Source organism: Arabidopsis lyrata, assembly GCF_000004255.2.
Source record: "Arabidopsis lyrata subsp. lyrata unplaced genomic scaffold ARALYscaffold_5, whole genome shotgun sequence".
Lineage (NCBI taxonomy): Eukaryota > Viridiplantae > Streptophyta > Magnoliopsida > Brassicales > Brassicaceae > Arabidopsis > Arabidopsis lyrata.
This window is the reverse complement of record NW_003302551.1, coordinates 554,239-570,446: the sequence shown is the minus strand read 5'-3', so window position 1 is coordinate 570,446 and position 16,208 is coordinate 554,239. Positions and strand designations below refer to the sequence as shown.

Genomic DNA, 16,208 nt, shown 5'->3' with positions numbered 1-16,208 from the left:
GTTCCGGGTATTTTGCTCAGGCCTATTAACCAGACTAAATAGTACTACTATACTAGTTGGTTAATTTAGAATCCAACGACCAATTCTATATAAAATCTAATATGGACTATCTTGAGTATTGGTGATATGTGTGAACAGTACAATTATTGGGCATGCATTTTTTATAAATTATTATATTTATTTTTTATGCCTTTTAAAAAATCAGGAATCTCTGTAAAATTTATTTCCATAGACAATAAATGAGTAGCTAGAAAATTTGCTAAAAGTTGTAATAACAAGAAGTAAAAATGGGTCGGGCTGTTTTATCATCATTATAGATCAACACTTTTTGTCCGAATCTAACGAAAGATGAAACGATGTTTGTTTATGAACCTCGTTATAAGTGTAACGGTCACGGACCAAAACGACATCCTAATAGTACATTTCCCATCACTCCATATACTCGTGCCAAGCAACTTATAACTTACCCACTTTGTACTAATTTACATGAAGTATTATTTCTCAAACCTAACTAAACATTAGATTTTGTTAATGAGAGTAAAATAGACACGACACATATAGTAATACTGTTGGACCAAAGATTAACAACTATATGACAACCATGACATAATATATGGTAATTCAAAAAATTAACACAACCCGATCGGGTAAGTAATACACAAAAATATATTTAAGTTACCTTAATTTAAATATCTTATGCTTTTTTTTTGTTTTACTTAAAATCCATTTTCCAACTCTCCGTCGGTATTCGCTGACGACATGTAACTCACGACAAGAGACGTCTCGTCAGCCGCAGCCGCCGGAACCGCAACTGCTTGAAACTGTCCTTTACAAGTTTGACAAGTGACTTGCATGATGGTTGAGCTTATCTTCTTCATCGATTGTTCCTTTAAAAACTTAGCTCTCTCGAGTTCAGCTTGTGCTTTTTGCCTTATCTTTTTAGCATTTGCAAACTCGGTTTCCGCTATCTCTCGTTGCCTCTTCGCTTCTCTTTTAGCTTCCTCTGCATAAGATTTCTCCTTCATCGCCATCTGCATGATTTGCTCGCTCGCCATAATCTCTTTTATACGATCAAAGTTGTTGTAATGTTGATATGATGATGATGGTGCAATGGAAAGGTTTAAGTTTGTGGTATCATGATTCTGATTATGATGATGAGATGGTTCTTTAACATTTTGTTGTTGGTTTTCTTGATTAGGGTTTTGATTGGATGATAGTGGAAGAAGCTGGAGTTCTAGGTTGAGATTGTTTGATGAGTTGGTGAGAATTGAAGATGAGATTCTCTGATGAATTGGACGGCCTTCTAGAGGCAGAGGAGTCGCAACCGCAACTGCACCGCCGTAATTGGTTTCACTAGACGGAGTGCTGACGGTTGAGGCGGTTCTAGAGGAGCATGCCGGGACTGCTACCGCGGTTTGTGGCGGTAGAGGCGGTTCACGGTTAACTCTCCGTACGGAACAGTTATCTTGATGTTCAATAAAACTCTCCACCCTAAACGAAGAAAAGAAACCTATCAATTATATAATTACATATGACGTAGGGTTATGAAGTGACAAAGTTAATGATTTTATATTAGTTTTTTTTTTTCTGTTTAAACGTCGTTAACTTTGCACTCAAAATATATATTATTAATATGAGTTTAGGTCCAATAACAGCCGAAAAACATATAACATTTCTTTATAGATTGGGGTCAATGTCATTAATCTGAAAGATTTAACTTTCTTTTTATGTCACAAAAACCGTTTAAATAGTGAAGAGAAATATTTAAAAAACTCTGATGCATACACATCAATGCACAGAATTAGTAAAAATCATGAAGGATAGTCAAATCAAATAGTACTATAACTATCAACCTTTGTTTTGGGTCGCTAGAATAATTTTCTATATTTGACTTTCTATATGATCTCCTAAATATACAAAACAAACAGAGCCAAATTACTTGTATATTTTAGAAATACTTAACAAATACGTCCAAAAGTGTGCATATCTTTCAAGAATTAATATATAGTACCAATAATTAACTGATAAAATGGGTCCAAAAATAATTAAAAAATAAAAAATCAAATGATAGAGGGGAACAAGAAATTATACCTGGAGAAGACACGACCACAGTCACAAGAATGTCCTCTAGTACCACAAGTTTTGAGATGAGCTTTGTAATCAGATTGAACAGCATAACCTTTAGAACATCTCTCACAAACCCATTGCTTATGGTTACTATGTTTTCTTCTGAAATGTTTTTTGATACCGACAAGATCTCCGAGAGCATGACAAGGATCATGGTGAAGACAAGTGGGTTCAGGGCAAACATAGACTCGTTTCTTCACCTCTATGTTGTTGTCTCTTTTAAGAAGCTTCCATGGAACTTTGTGACGTCTTCGATGCATCTGGAGATTCTGGTCTCTTTGAAACCCTTGGTTACAGATCTCACATATGTATCTGTCTGATTCAAGAAGAGTTCTTGGTGATAAAGACACAACTTCTGCATCTGGATCTGAAGAGCAGATAAGGCAAAACCCATCAAAACACATGTCTTAATTATTAAAAGTTGAGAATTTAAATGGGGTTTAAGAGCAAACAAGGGAAACCCATTAATACCTATAAACTTTGAAATTGGTAAAAAGAAGAATAAAAAAAACCTTAAACTTTAAAATCAAACCTATAAAAAACTTGTATTTCTAATGGGGTTTAAGAGAAACCCAATAATACCCATGAGCTGAAAATTTTCATTAGAAAATAAAAACAAGAAAAAAAGATTTTGAAAATTAATTTTTCTGTAGTGGGGATTTATTATTACCTGGTGTACCTGCAGGTCTTCTTTTCCTCTTCTGAGTGGATGTGTTTGTGGTGGTGACCCCATTTTCTGAAGAGGAGAGGAAAGGATCAGAAGAAGAAGAAGAAACCACACAACATGTGTTTGTGTTCTTGTTGGACAACATCACTTGATCTGTTCTCATCAATTACTATACTTTCTTGATCTCTCTTTTTTGACTTTATTGTGTTTGGATACTAGAGATTGATTTGATGAAACAACAAGACCCAGAGACAAAAAAAAATTATGAAAGAAGAAGAGATAGTGGAGGGTTCAGCTTTACAAAGAAGAGGAAAGGTAATAAAGAGAAATAGAGATATAGGGGGAGAGAAAAAGCTCTCTTAAGCTTTCTGCAACAAAGGCTTTTCAAACTTTTTGGTAGGCTCTTCAAAGTTCTCTTATGTTAATATGATGAAAGCTTTTTAATTTTTTTGGGTCTCTCTCACTCTAGCTCTCTTTGCTATTTTGACTCTTCATCAAAAAACCTATTTCTCTCTCATATACACTTGAGAGTTGAGAGCAAGTAAGGGGTCTTTGATGTCTATATTGCTTCTACTTATAAAGATCATTGCACTGTGCCATCATTGCGTAAAATCTATACATACACTCGTGTAGCTAGAGTAGGAGAGATAAGGTGAGGTATTTATTTAGATTTAGATTTTTCTTTTTGTTATTTTGTATTTATTTTTTAGACTTTGTTTCTTAGAGCATGTTGGATATATGAATTTTTTGGCTTGGACCCATATCTTGTCTGATTGATGAATTTGTCTGATTTTCTTGAACCTTCACAAATTATTTTTTAATAATTTTGAAACATTTTCTTTTATGTTTGTGATTATCTACATGAGTTTCCTCTAACAAATGAAAAAAATATGAGATCATACGTCCACATGTAAGGCTTACCTTTCATTGATTTGTGTGGAATTTATATCAATCAAAATATTATGTAGGTTAGAGACTAAAATATCAATAGTTCTATTGTATCTGCAAATTAGGAGAGAACGTTATAAATATTGATTTGGTGCTATAACTCTTAGATGATGTAAGAAGCAATTAAATAATAAGGTTAACATACTTCTAATTAACTTTTTGACTGTCACTCTCAAGTCCTATAAATAGTGTGATTATACATCACTAATACATGATCTTGCGTTCCATTATTGTTAAACTATATATGAATGTTATGTCATCATGTTTCCAAGGTTGGTCCACATACATGTTAAGATTCTTTTCGAATTACACTTGGAAACAAAGAGAGAAAAAAAAGGTATATGGTTCTTGTGAATAATCCAAGGATAAAATTGCATAATTGCATTAAATACCAAATTCTGTAAGTTTACAATAATGCAGACAAACTATTATTTTTTCTATTTGGCTTATTATTATGGATGTACTAGTGCCCATACATAGTTAGGGGGAGAAAAAAGACAAATGAATCAAAATATGCATACGTAAAAATATAGTTCAAGCCAAGAGTAAATGTGAAAGTAGTCTATATATACATTTTTGGATGACTTTTAACAAATAAATCCTGGAGTTGGAATGTATTTACAAAGAATACCATTGGCATTTATTATTTACTTTTACAAAATTTAAATAAAAGATATGAACCAAACAATATCTTGCCTAATTTGTTTTTAAAAATCTCTACACAATCTTTCCATATATCTTCAAAAAACTTTTATAGCAAATATTTATATTAACATTTTGCATAGTAATAAAAATACTAATTTATAATAATTAAAATATTCACATAGAAAAATTATATACACATACAAGAAAAAAACTATATATGTCATCATTTAAGCCGTTGCTTTATTTAAATAAAATAAAAACACAAAAACCTGAAATCATATATTTTATATGATAAATTTAAAATATATATTAGTAATATAAATTTAAAATCATTCAAAGAACGGTATACCACGGGTGAGATCCTAAAATTATTGGATTTTATTACAATAATAATTTATTTTCTTGGATTTTATAACACTAATAATTTAGCTAATGGGATAATATAGACGGGTTTATATGGAATGACGGGTTTGGGTCGATATTAATAACGGTATATTAAGGATGAAATCCTAAAATTAACAATCAAAATACAATTATACAATCTTAAACACAAAACAAAAGAAACAATATTAACAAAACAAATACAACTTAAAATTTTTAGTTATTAAAAAACCGACCCACGGTATACTTCGGAGTCAAATATTCAAAATTTTAAAATCCACCATACATCGTTACTTAAAAAAAATGTATGTTTTCGTATCTATACTTTAAAAATTGAAACCTAAACAATAGTAATCATACACTAGATAATACATAGATAGATATCTACATTTAAAAATACAAATTAATATGATATATCTTCAGTTAAACTTTAAAAAATAACATTATATTTTTTAAAAAAATATAGCCACGCGGTGTACCGCGGGTTAAATTCTAGTATTAGTAATGTATTTTTTTTTTTTTTTCGTCAGTAGTAATATTAGTAATGTATATAAACCCTATTTTAATAAATTCATATTCGATCCCGCACGTGACCTGATGTCTTACTCACGTGACGTCTTTTTTCCTCCACTCTCCACTGTCGATTCCTTTTAGGCTTTTGCCTTTCTTCTGAGTCATTCCTTAGGAAGGTTTCATTAACAGATCCAAGAGTGTTAGTCGATCAAGAATGTAATAAATTATAAAACAGTTTTTGTGTGTGAATACATATGTGTCTGTCTGTGGAATTAAATCATATGAAAACTGCCAAAATTAATCATTATTATGATCTAGAAATTCTGAATCATAAGTTCTGTTATCTTAACACATTATCTCTAGTAATTAACAAGGGTTCAACTAAACAAAGCGACTAAAAATATAATAAAACGTGTAATCATTTTTTTCGTTTTTTTTTTTCAATTGTAATTGGCATATGTATTCCTTAGCTTTATCCCTACTAGTTTTTTTTTTTTTTTTTTCGTTATTGTCGAATAACAAATTAATTTTCTGATAAAAGAAACAAAAGATGATACCTCATAATGTGTTTTTGTCAGTTGTCTAAAATTGGTTCCAAATGGACCGAAAGGAAAAATAGAACAAATTAGACGAGAAGATGTGATCGAGTTATGGTGACAGCTTTGTATAAAGGAAAGAAATGAGATCGTGTTTGTAATCATTTCCTAAGATGAGATTACTCTACCAACTCTTACTTAACCCACTTGCTTATCGATTTTTTTTTTTTTTTTTTTCCATCAAACACCATTTAAATTAAGTTATCGGAAAGATAGACTCTCCGCTGGGGAGAGCCATTCAGGAACCGAATTGCTTACATGGGAAAAAAAACTCTTCCGAGCCCGAGCTTTTCTCGCTAAACAGTCAGCTCGAGTATTAAAACGACGAGGAATAAAACGAATACTAAAAGAAGGGAAAAAACAACGAAGAGACCGGAAAGAGGCCAATTCTGCTGCAAAAGTTGGCCAATCTTCTTGATTATCGAGAAGTGATATCATGTCGGAGCAATTTGTTGCGAAGGCGCCAGAGGTGACTCCTAGCGAGATCAAACATTCCATTGCCCACAACAAAGAATCCACTTCCGCATGGAGCGGTGAAAGACTTCTTCTCGAACTCTTGAGACCGAGATGAAGGATCCGATCTTGATCAACTAATACCCATCCATGTCCGCTTAAAGTATCTTCTAAGTGCCATGAGGCATCTACCTGACATTCCGATGTCTGAGGATGAGGGGAAAGGTTCAGAAGCGTGCGATCAAGAGCCTCGGTATTTGACATACCATTCAAAAAGGCTTGTTTCCAGACCGATGCTTCTTTTAAGGCCAAATTTAGAATCTCGAGGGGAGGCTCCCTAATGTTTTCGAATACAAATCTATTACGGCTTTTCCATATATACCAAAGTATCCATGGAAAGAGTTCTAGCACATCCTCTTCAATTCCAAATTCCCGGCCTCGCCAAAAGAGGAAGTCAAAGTTATAGAAAAGGGAATTTCGAGGGAAAAGATGTCCCGCAGAGGGAATAGGGGATAAAGCCCAAACCTGCCTAGAGGGCGGGCATTCAAAAAGTAGATGATTGATAGATTCTTCTTCACCGCCACATCGAGGACAACCTTTGTCTGTACCAATATGACGGTTTACAAGTCTTTGGGATGTGGCTAGACATCCCGAGATACATTGCCATGCGAAATGCATAAGCTTTCGCGTAGTTTTAAGCTTCCATACTTGTGCCTGTAGTGTCGAAACACCCGGCCCCTGAAAAGGGAGGTCACAAGTAGGACGAGATAAAACGCTCGCGGCCCAATAACCGGATTTTACAGTGTAATTCCCGGATTTAGTGTGGTTCCAACTAAAGCCATCACTAAGGTACGATTATTACCATTGATTATTTATTTTCTAATACATGATATTTATTTCGGGACTACAAAATTCTAAATTTGTAGTTTATAATCTTTTCGGGACAACATGTTAAATGAAAGAAAATTTCAAAAAGAAAACAAAACATGTTAAACGAAATACAATGGTCTTGTTTTTATCGATAGTATCCGAACTCGTGAATTATAAAAACCAATATACAAAGTTACAGAATGTAGTAATTAAGAGATCATAGAGAAAGAAAGAAAATGATGAATTGAGAGATCAATTTTGGTGAGTAAGAAAAAAATAATTAAGATAAATTGTAGTTAATAATTTATTTCAAGAGAAAAATTTGTTTATATAGTCATAAATACAAAGGTCAAGTGGTTGATCCAAGGTTAAAAGTTATAGCAAAAAAGTTGAAATTTATATCTAAAGTATAAAGATATTGTAGCTCTTAGTCTTAGACCTAGTTTTTGGACATTCAGGTATATTTACCTAGGATATCTTAACAAACATTAACTATATAATAAAGATAAATTTGATCATAAACATGGTAAAATATAAGAAGTTAATTTAAGAGAATTAATAAAGTAAGGAGATTTGAGTTGGAAAGAAGGATCAAGTCACATGCTCCAAATTTACAAAGCAAAGAAATGCCATCATCTCCCCCAACTCCTCCCTTTGATTCTCTTTATCTTTTCTTTTTATCTTCACTTATTTATATTTTTATAATAAAAATAATATAAACATAATTTAGTTATTTATCTGAAAAGGAACATTCCTGATACATCATTACTCATTTTATTCGGATATTTGGTCTCATGCCTTCATTCTCAAGTTTGGCATACATCCATAAACTCTAAAATGCTGCCAAGAAAATAAACACAAATTGTATAATACGAATGTACATGTTGGTGTGTGGTAAATTGTATACTCAATCTTTCAAATCGAATTAAGATAAAATATAACTTCTGTCAACAAAAAATATTTAATTAAAATGTATGTGTGTATTTATTAAGTTGGTGACCAAATAAAAAAGGGTGTGACTATAGGCCAAAATGGTGAATATGAGTCCACCGGACTAATTTTGATATTAAGAATTTCCATTTACTGGGCGTTTGGGCCTCTATCTGTTAAATAACTCGCATCTGGACCTGCCTAAATTAGGTAACAATAAAGTTGGACCCAAACTCCACTTAAGTCAACAGATCGTGCCATCGTGGATAATGTTTACCCAAATAGGCAAAAACACAAATGGAAAACATCGCAAATGTTGGAAGATCATCGTTTATGTTAACACAAGTGTAATACGCGTGAGTTGTTATCCGTTTAACATGTTGTTATTTACGTGGATCTGTCAACTATCAAATGTTAATTTTCTTCTCTTCGTACTCAGATTTCTGTCTCATGTAAATTCGTATTTTCAACGGACCAAATTTTTTAAAATATATATCACCGCTTGAATCTTGGAACTCAAAATAGATTACTACTCTAATAATATTTTCTTGACATGTGAAGAACATCATGTAATGATAAGAACCCTCATCATCCGTAGATGTGTAATGATAAGAACCCTCACCATCTGTAGATAACCCATATAAAGGCTGCTAATTCTGCATCCAAAATAGAGCATATTAATAGATATATCTCATCCCTTACAATCCACCGTATTCTACATATATGCTTCTCTAGACCATAATATATGATATCTCTATTGCATTTTAAAGTACCAGGTAAGAGAGATTACATCTTGTAGTGATCTAACTGCATGTGGTTGACCTTGAAGTTTGTCTTTCTAGCTTGTTGTTCTTCTTTGACTTCATATCCAATCATTTTCTTGATTGCTCTTCCAGCTGTTAATTAAGAAGTATCCCTGGAAATCAAAAATCACAACTCATTCCTTGCTTTCGAGATCTTCCATAAAAGGGAATGTCACATTCATATCCTTATATGTTGTTTTTAGTTCTTCTTCTCATCCTAACACAATTATGATGTTATATTTGTGTAGATTGACTCAACGTGGTTTAAGTATATCAAGCCTTATTGCTGAGGATGACCTTAATGCCTATATGTATATCATCAAACGAGCAAAAAAACATTCTAACAAAGATATGATTGATGGGCTTTGTCTCTTACAGAATTAATCCTAATTCCACTTCCAATGTTTACCCAAATACACAAATGGGCCTCAAATCAAACATTCTTTATACTTTATTTTCTGCGTATAGAAATCCGACAAGAGTAAAACACTATTTTATAATAATTTATGAAGCTATTTATTTATTATTTTTTATATATAAAAAAGAAGGTAGTAGTGCTATTTATTTCTTAATTTTAGAGACATTGATTGATTTCAAACGTTTGGTTTACACATAGATCATGACTCCGATAGGTAATAGTGCATAAACGCATAATACTATATATGTTAGCATAATAAGAAATGCAGAATGAAATTACATAAAAACTATTGGATATATTTTACGTAATGGCAGAATATAATATTATATCACCAATATATATTTATATTTAATAAACAAAATAATAACTTTAATAAATTTAATAACATATGATAATAAAATATATAAATATTAAAAATTGTTAAAATTGTTGTGAAATTTTTAAATATTATTCAAAAAGGTATAAGTTTCATTATAAACCATTATTTTCTTGCTTTTTTTAACTATTATTATTTTATGGATAAAATAATAAAAATCCATTCTACAAATAAATTACTATATACCCACTTATTTGCATAATGAAATTTTACTTATACTTTTAAACGAAAACGTAAATTCTGCGTTTTTTACATTTTTAGTGCGATTATACATATTTTTTTATTTATAAACTTTTGTATAATCATATTATAAAACGCTATTCCACCATTATGTTGACTACCAATTGGAGTCTATAATTATCACATTACCTTAATGTATTTACTATTTAAAAACATGAATTTGACAAATATATATATTTAATCAATAGTACAATGTAAAGGATAAGGAGAAGCAGTGGGCTTTGATTTTGTTTTTGTCTTCTTCTCATCTCTCACATGACTTTCCCCAAATCTATGTACCCTACAAATAACCAAAAAATCTCTTCACCATTTTTTTATTAAAAGCCTTTTGGTTTTTCTTAAATATTAAAGTGTCATTTTTAAGATTCTATCTCACAAAAAAAAAAAACTGGGAAGATCTTTAGCCTTCTCTTTCCTCTCTCTTCTTTCTTTCTCTTTCCCAATCTCTCTCAGGTTTCTCTCTCCTCTCTCTCTCCAGGAGGTCAAAAAATTCCTTAAAGAGCCGTTTAGACCAAACCCATGTAAGAGATTTCTCTCTCATCAATCTATGTCTCTTTCTCTCTCTTTTAATTTTTCGAAATTATAATTGGCTCCTTTTGTACTGTACTTGTCTTTCCATTTCTGCGTTGTTCTCATCGAAATATCTTATCATCAACATGATTCATGAAGATTATGATTCTGTGCAAAAAATTCGATGCTTTATGTTCTGTTTCTTTAGATCTGGTTCTGGGTTTGTCAGATCTGAAGATCTGCTTATGGGTTTTCAGAAAAATTTGATTTTGATTTTAAAATCCCTAATTTTCGTTTCTGGGTACCTCAAAGATCTGTTCTTTCATTAGACCCTGTTACTGAATCTTAGAAAATGGATTGATCTTATGTTAATTTCATGTGAATTTCGATTAAACCGAGGTTTAGAGTCAGATTCAACCACAAATTTAGAAACTTTTCGATTGCTTAATGTTCTGTTATTGAACTTTTAATGCCATTGTTTGTAGTTTATAATCACAATGGATGATGATGGATTTCGCAATTGGGGATACTATGAACCAGCGGCTGCTTCATTTAAAGGTAATCTTGGTTTGCAGCTGATGTCTACTATTGACCGGAACACTAAACCGTTTTTACCCGGGCGTGAATCGAATCTGATGATCGGTTCAAACGGTTCGTATCACCCGCGAGAGCATGACATGAACTATAGCTGGATTAGTCAACCCAAGGACAACAAGTTCTTCAACATGTTGCCTATAAGCACCCCGAATTACGGGAGTGTGATGTCCGAAACATCTGGTTCGAATTCGATGCAGATGATACATCAACCGGTTGTGAATTCATCCCGGTTTGAGGAGATTCCAATCCCTCCTCGTGAAGATGAAATTGTTCAGCCTAGTAAGAAGAGAAAGATGAGAGGTAGCATCTCAACACCAACAATACCGAAAGCTAAGAAGATGCGTAAACCGAAAGAGGAGCGCGATGTTGCTAGTAGCAATGTTCAACAGCAGCGTGTGAAACCGGCTAAGAAGAGTGTTGATCTTGTGATTAATGGTGTGAGTATGGACATTTCTGGTTTACCTGTACCGGTTTGCACTTGTACTGGAACTCCTCAGCAATGTTACCGTTGGGGTTGCGGCGGATGGCAATCCGCTTGTTGCACAACTAACATTTCAGTGTATCCTTTACCGATGAGTACTAAGAGACGCGGGGCAAGGATTTCAGGTAGGAAGATGAGTCAAGGTGCGTTTAAGAAGGTCCTAGAGAAATTAGCAACAGAAGGTTATAGCTTTGGGAATGCGATTGATTTGAAGAGTCATTGGGCTAGACATGGAACCAATAAGTTTGTCACGATCAGATAGTTTGAGTTTTTCTCATTGATCGTGTATATACAACAACTTGTGACCTTTGTTTTCCTTCTTCCTCTTCAAGGTAACTTCTTCGGTTTAGGGTTTGAATCATATCTTAATTCATACATTCTTAATGTTCTGTTTTTGTTTGTTTGAAGATTTCTTTGAGAAACTCTGTAGGAAGCAAAAATGTTGTTTTTCTTTTCTTTCTTTTTCTTTTGCAACTATTTCATTCATCTTTAGGTCTTAAATGTTGACTTGTAACATTAGATGTTGTTTTGATAAAATGTTGTTATGTTAAACAATTTTAATGAAGAAGAAATATTTTTATAATTTGTTGTTTTTCGCATTTTTGCCTTTTACAAATCGTTAGATATATTAAGTTTAACTAATAATGCAATGTTAATCTTTTAGCGAGTGTACTAACTAACATAAAAGTTGATTAGTTAGTAATTACATGATTAGAAGCTAATTAAATCTGATGGACTATTAGAACACTCCTCAGTGGTAACCAAATCCACCTCCGCCATATCTGCCGCGGTTACCGGTGTTACTTTTGCGGCCTTCCGATCTAATTCGGGGGCGATATGGAGAAGCTTGTCGAGCACTATCACTTGAGATTCCGTGATTCGTACGAAATTAGAGATTTCATGAGCGTTGGTGACACCAAAATCTCTACAGAATTCGAAATACTTGAAGAGTTGTTCTCTCTGCGACAAAGATTTCGCCACGATCTTCATCGCTAATTCCGCCTCTGCTGACGATATCTCCAGCATATTCGACTGAACATTGGATAAGAAACTGGCGAATCCGCGGCAGATATGACCGTTAATCACAACAACCTCGCTGATTACATATTCCATAGCTTCGATTACAAGAGGCGTTTCACCAATCGGCTTGATTCTCATCAATGAATCAACGATTCGTTGCATTTTAACGATGATCTCAATTCGAATCATGTTCTTATTGTAAAAGAGAATCGATCTTTCGTCAAGAAATGAAAAATAAGCGCGAACGAAAATGTTAAACCGACCGGTTCTACTAAACCGAGATTTCCTTTTCCCGAAATCGGAAAGATCGAACGGTAACCGTCCGATAGAATCAACTGCCATGATTCCGGAAAAGAACAAGCCGTGTAATAACATCAAACATTTCAAAGCCACCGTCCAATTACGCGTGCGTTCCACGCGTAACGAGACGGCGCGTATGATTGGTTTGAAACTAGAAGGGTTGCTCTGTAAATATCTATAGATGAATTGAACGTTTTCGATGTTCATTGAGAGATCGTTGTGACTCGTCGCTTTGATAATCGCCGCCGTGAATTTTTCATCAGCCGCCGTGATTAGACTGAGTTTGTCCTTTATAGCTCCGGCGGTGCGTCTCCACAACTTCATTTTTCGCCGGAAAAATGTTATCGTCTCATGACAATTTTTTTATTTTTGATGTTTTCTATTATTCAACGAAGAGGTTATGATTTGAATTTAGACTTTGAGTTGTTTTTTTGTTTTTGTTTTTATAACACTGTTCTGGATTCTGGTTATGGTTTGAATTTTCTTAACAAAATTAGTTTCTTACTTTGAATTTTTTTTGTTAAAACGTAAATTGAGATTTGAAGTATCTGTAAATTACAATTAGCATCTTTAAGATAATTCATATAACAAACAAAAAATGAAAAATTTGGCGGGTAGTTGGAAGTGTCATATCTCCAGTAGTTGACACGTGTTACCGTCGGTGACCGTTAGATTAATAATCTCTGCTTCTTATCCTTGTGAGGTTGTTCAATGGCGCAGCTACTTTGTTTGCACTGAAAACGTGAATATATGGCGATTTCAAAGCCACCACCACATATCACTTTCTTTCACAAACAAGATTCTTCAATTGATACATCGGATTCTAACTTAACATTTTCCATTGATACATCTAGAAGAAGAAGGAGACGAAGAGACGTTTTACTCTCAGTTTCAGGAACACTAATCCCTCAAGTGTTCTTCTTTGATCGTAAATGGTCAGCTTCCGCGAATGCCGCTGATTTTTTCAACTTCGGCGCTACTCCACCTGAGCCTGAACGCACCGTCGAACTTGCTCAGGTCTAAACGACTACTTGTCTTTACTTTAATTACATTTTTTTGTGGTTAATTGAAGAGAGAAGAGTTTTGTAGGTCCATACATTTCCCCATCGCAATATATTAGAGAACGCCACTAGATCAAAACTCATTTTAGTTATACTTTGATCCATTTGTTTTATATTACAATTTATATGTTGCCTCGACTTAAAAATTGCTAAACATTTGAGTGACGGTGTTACCAAGTGTCGTTAGCTCAACTGGTAAAGACCCTAGGCGAAGCTTAGAGGTCGCCGGTTCGAGTGACGCTTGGGACGAAACTAATATTACATGCTGTGCTTTCGGGTCTGGGGGATTACGGGCTTCGGCCCCAAACCTCCTGGTATTAACAAAAAAAGAAAAAAAAAAAGAGGGTGTTATTTACTAAAATAAAATTTGTTCACTCATATAGACTGATATATACGAATTGCAATGCTCTTTAGAATCACAAGATTTATTTACAAACTTTTTTGTTTTTAGAGTATTCTAGCTTTGATCAAGTGATTTATCCGAAGTAGGTTTACAAAATTTTTTGTTTAGAGAATATTGAATGAATGCTAAGGCTCATACATAGATTTGCAAGTTATCAATCACTTTTGGTTATTGTGGTTTTAATCATATAAGTTATCCATAATATGTTTGTTTGTAGAAGACTCTTTGTAGCAGGAGTTACAATGGTTATGGATAGAACTGTCAAATTGTCCGTCCACTCGTCCATGTAGACACTATGTTTAATTGCATTATTTACTATTTTTTTAGTTGAATTATTTATTACATAATACCACTAAAAACAAAGATTATACTAAATATGATTTCTTCGTATGTTTTTGATATGGTTCATAGGAAGGATTAAGAAAAAATGCAGAAAATATAAAAAGAATTAAAGAGATGATGATAGAAAATAAATTATGGAAAGAAGGAGGGAAAGAGCTGAGGAGAAGTGCATCAAACATGAAGCAAGACTTTTACTTAATCATCCAAGCAAAGCCTCCTAAGGATAGACCTCTTTTTAGGTCTCTTTATTCCTCTCTTTTTAATTCAATCACCAAGGTACATTTCTTCGTTTTACTCTCACTACTATATACTCATTACTATTAGTTTTATTAACTTTACTTTGAAAATTGTAGATGGATTATGCGGCAAGAGATGAAGATGAAACTAAGGTAATGGAGTACTATAAGAATATTGTTGCAATCCTCGAGGATATCTTCCCTCGAATCTAATTTCGAACAATAATAATATTAATTTAGGCAATCAATTCTCGTTTGTTGTCATGTTCTTTCTTGTCTATCCAAAAGAAAACACTAGTGAAAATACAAGTGACAAGAGAAAAAGTTGGCAAATGTTTTTTGTACGATTTATCTAGTCATCTTAAGAAACTTACCTACCTACATAAGAAATCATAGCTTATGTGAGCAAACAACCGTTCAAAAAAAAGAGAGCTAAACTTCAAAACATTGCTTAATAAATAAGTTTTCCTACTTAAACTCAAACCCCGATGAGTTATTACCCTAGAATACTCATTTCAAATCACTACGAGATTCATTCGAAAGCTAATCTCTAGCTCTAACATAACTCTTCCGTTTACTTTAACAAATTTTGTTTTGATTTCAAGAGTCTCTTGGCTGTTTGTTATAGGATATAAACTATAACTATATTATTTTTAGAAAATTACTCAAATATATGTTGGATCTTTGATAAAATCAGCAACTTTTTCTTAACAATGTTTGTTTTCTATTATATTGCATGGCTAATTAATTATATCATACCGCTAATATTTTACCGTATAATTATGGTCTTTTATATACACTATATATGTGTATTTGTAGTAAGCTTGCTTTTTCCATTCGCATACAAAAACGGCTTGTTGAAGTAAAGCAAAGTGGTGTACCTCATGCTTTCCCCTTAACGGCCGGCTTTAGTGGTTTTGTTTTCTTTTTTTTTGCAATTTTTATTTATTTGTAATTTTAACGGATTACGAGCAAATCAATAGCTTTTCTCTACATCACCAATCTTCTTCAAAGCCCTAAAAGGGAAAGAAGAAAGAAAAAAAGTAAGACATGAAACAAAGCGAAAGATTGTTCGGATTTTCAAAGAAAGATAGCATATCTCCTTTTGTTAAAAGCAAGAAAGTGTATATAATATATGGTAGTTGTTTTTATCATCTTTTTAGACCCTGAACCAAATAGTGATACAATTCCACATATACAGGAAAAAAAAACTACATTAGTGTTGATATTGTGATTATATATTTGACTGTTTTACAAAGGAGACATATATGAATTGTTAGTTTTACTCTTT

General features: G+C 32.9%; 4 protein-coding genes across 5 annotated transcripts; 2 read left to right on the top strand and 2 right to left on the bottom strand.

Annotated features, from left to right (window-relative positions):
• Positions 1–494: 494 nt before the first annotated feature.
• Positions 495–3,426, bottom strand: LOC9312855 (protein SHOOT GRAVITROPISM 5). Its single transcript, XM_002875055.2, has 3 exons — positions 2,798–3,426; positions 2,092–2,494; positions 495–1,491 (listed from the first exon to the last, which is right to left on the bottom strand). Exons 1-3 carry the CDS (start codon positions 2,955–2,957, stop codon positions 717–719), a joined length of 1,338 nt encoding a protein of 445 aa, XP_002875101.1. The 5' UTR covers positions 2,958–3,426; the 3' UTR covers positions 495–716.
• A 6,934-nt stretch (positions 3,427–10,360) lies between these two features.
• Positions 10,361–12,015, top strand: LOC9311169 (protein BASIC PENTACYSTEINE1). 2 transcript variants are annotated; one of them, XM_021024358.1, is made up of 2 exons: positions 10,361–10,488; positions 10,963–12,015. In XM_021024358.1, exon 2 carries the CDS (start codon positions 10,975–10,977, stop codon positions 11,815–11,817), a length of 843 nt encoding a protein of 280 aa, XP_020880017.1. In that variant the 5' UTR covers positions 10,361–10,488; positions 10,963–10,974; the 3' UTR covers positions 11,818–12,015. The 2 variants fall into 2 exon arrangements, with proteins under 2 accessions (XP_020880017.1, XP_020880018.1); XM_021024359.1 differs by lacking the exon at positions 10,361–10,488 and adding an exon at positions 10,495–10,860 and having other exon boundaries at positions 10,912–12,015.
• Positions 12,016–12,147: 132 nt separating this feature from the next.
• On the bottom strand, positions 12,148–13,216 carry LOC9312854 (putative clathrin assembly protein At2g01920). The gene has a single exon (XM_002875054.2). The coding sequence runs from the start codon at positions 13,197–13,199 to the stop codon at positions 12,267–12,269; it is 933 nt and encodes a 310-aa protein (XP_002875100.1). The 5' UTR covers positions 13,200–13,216; the 3' UTR covers positions 12,148–12,266.
• A 279-nt stretch (positions 13,217–13,495) lies between these two features.
• On the top strand, positions 13,496–15,264 carry LOC9312853 (psbQ-like protein 3, chloroplastic). The gene is made up of 3 exons (XM_002876739.2): positions 13,496–13,892; positions 14,751–14,957; positions 15,035–15,264. Exons 1-3 carry the CDS (start codon positions 13,626–13,628, stop codon positions 15,128–15,130), a joined length of 570 nt encoding a protein of 189 aa, XP_002876785.1. The 5' UTR covers positions 13,496–13,625; the 3' UTR covers positions 15,131–15,264.
• Positions 15,265–16,208: the final 944 nt, after the last annotated feature.

Bases quoted from the DNA above. Each gene is read 5' to 3' on its own strand.
- LOC9312853 (XM_002876739.2), top strand. From the start codon at position 13,626: ATGGCGATTTCAAAGCCACCACCACATATCACTTTCTTTCACAAACAA. The intron at 13,893-14,750 runs GTCTAAACGACT...TATGGTTCATAG, and splicing joins GCACCGTCGAACTTGCTCAG to GAAGGATTAAGAAAAAATGC. The intron at 14,958-15,034 runs GTACATTTCTTC...TGAAAATTGTAG, and splicing joins TTTTTAATTCAATCACCAAG to ATGGATTATGCGGCAAGAGA.
- LOC9312854 (XM_002875054.2), bottom strand. From the start codon at position 13,199: ATGAAGTTGTGGAGACGCACCGCCGGAGCTATAAAGGACAAACTCAGT.
- LOC9312855 (XM_002875055.2), bottom strand. From the start codon at position 2,957: ATGAGAACAGATCAAGTGATGTTGTCCAACAAGAACACAAACACATGT. The intron at 2,495-2,797 runs GTAATAATAAAT...TCTGCTCTTCAG, and splicing joins AAGACCTGCAGGTACACCAG to ATCCAGATGCAGAAGTTGTG. The intron at 1,492-2,091 runs GTATAATTTCTT...TTCTTCGTTTAG, and splicing joins TGTGGTCGTGTCTTCTCCAG to GGTGGAGAGTTTTATTGAAC.
- LOC9311169 (XM_021024358.1), top strand. From the start codon at position 10,975: ATGGATGATGATGGATTTCGCAATTGGGGATACTATGAACCAGCGGCT.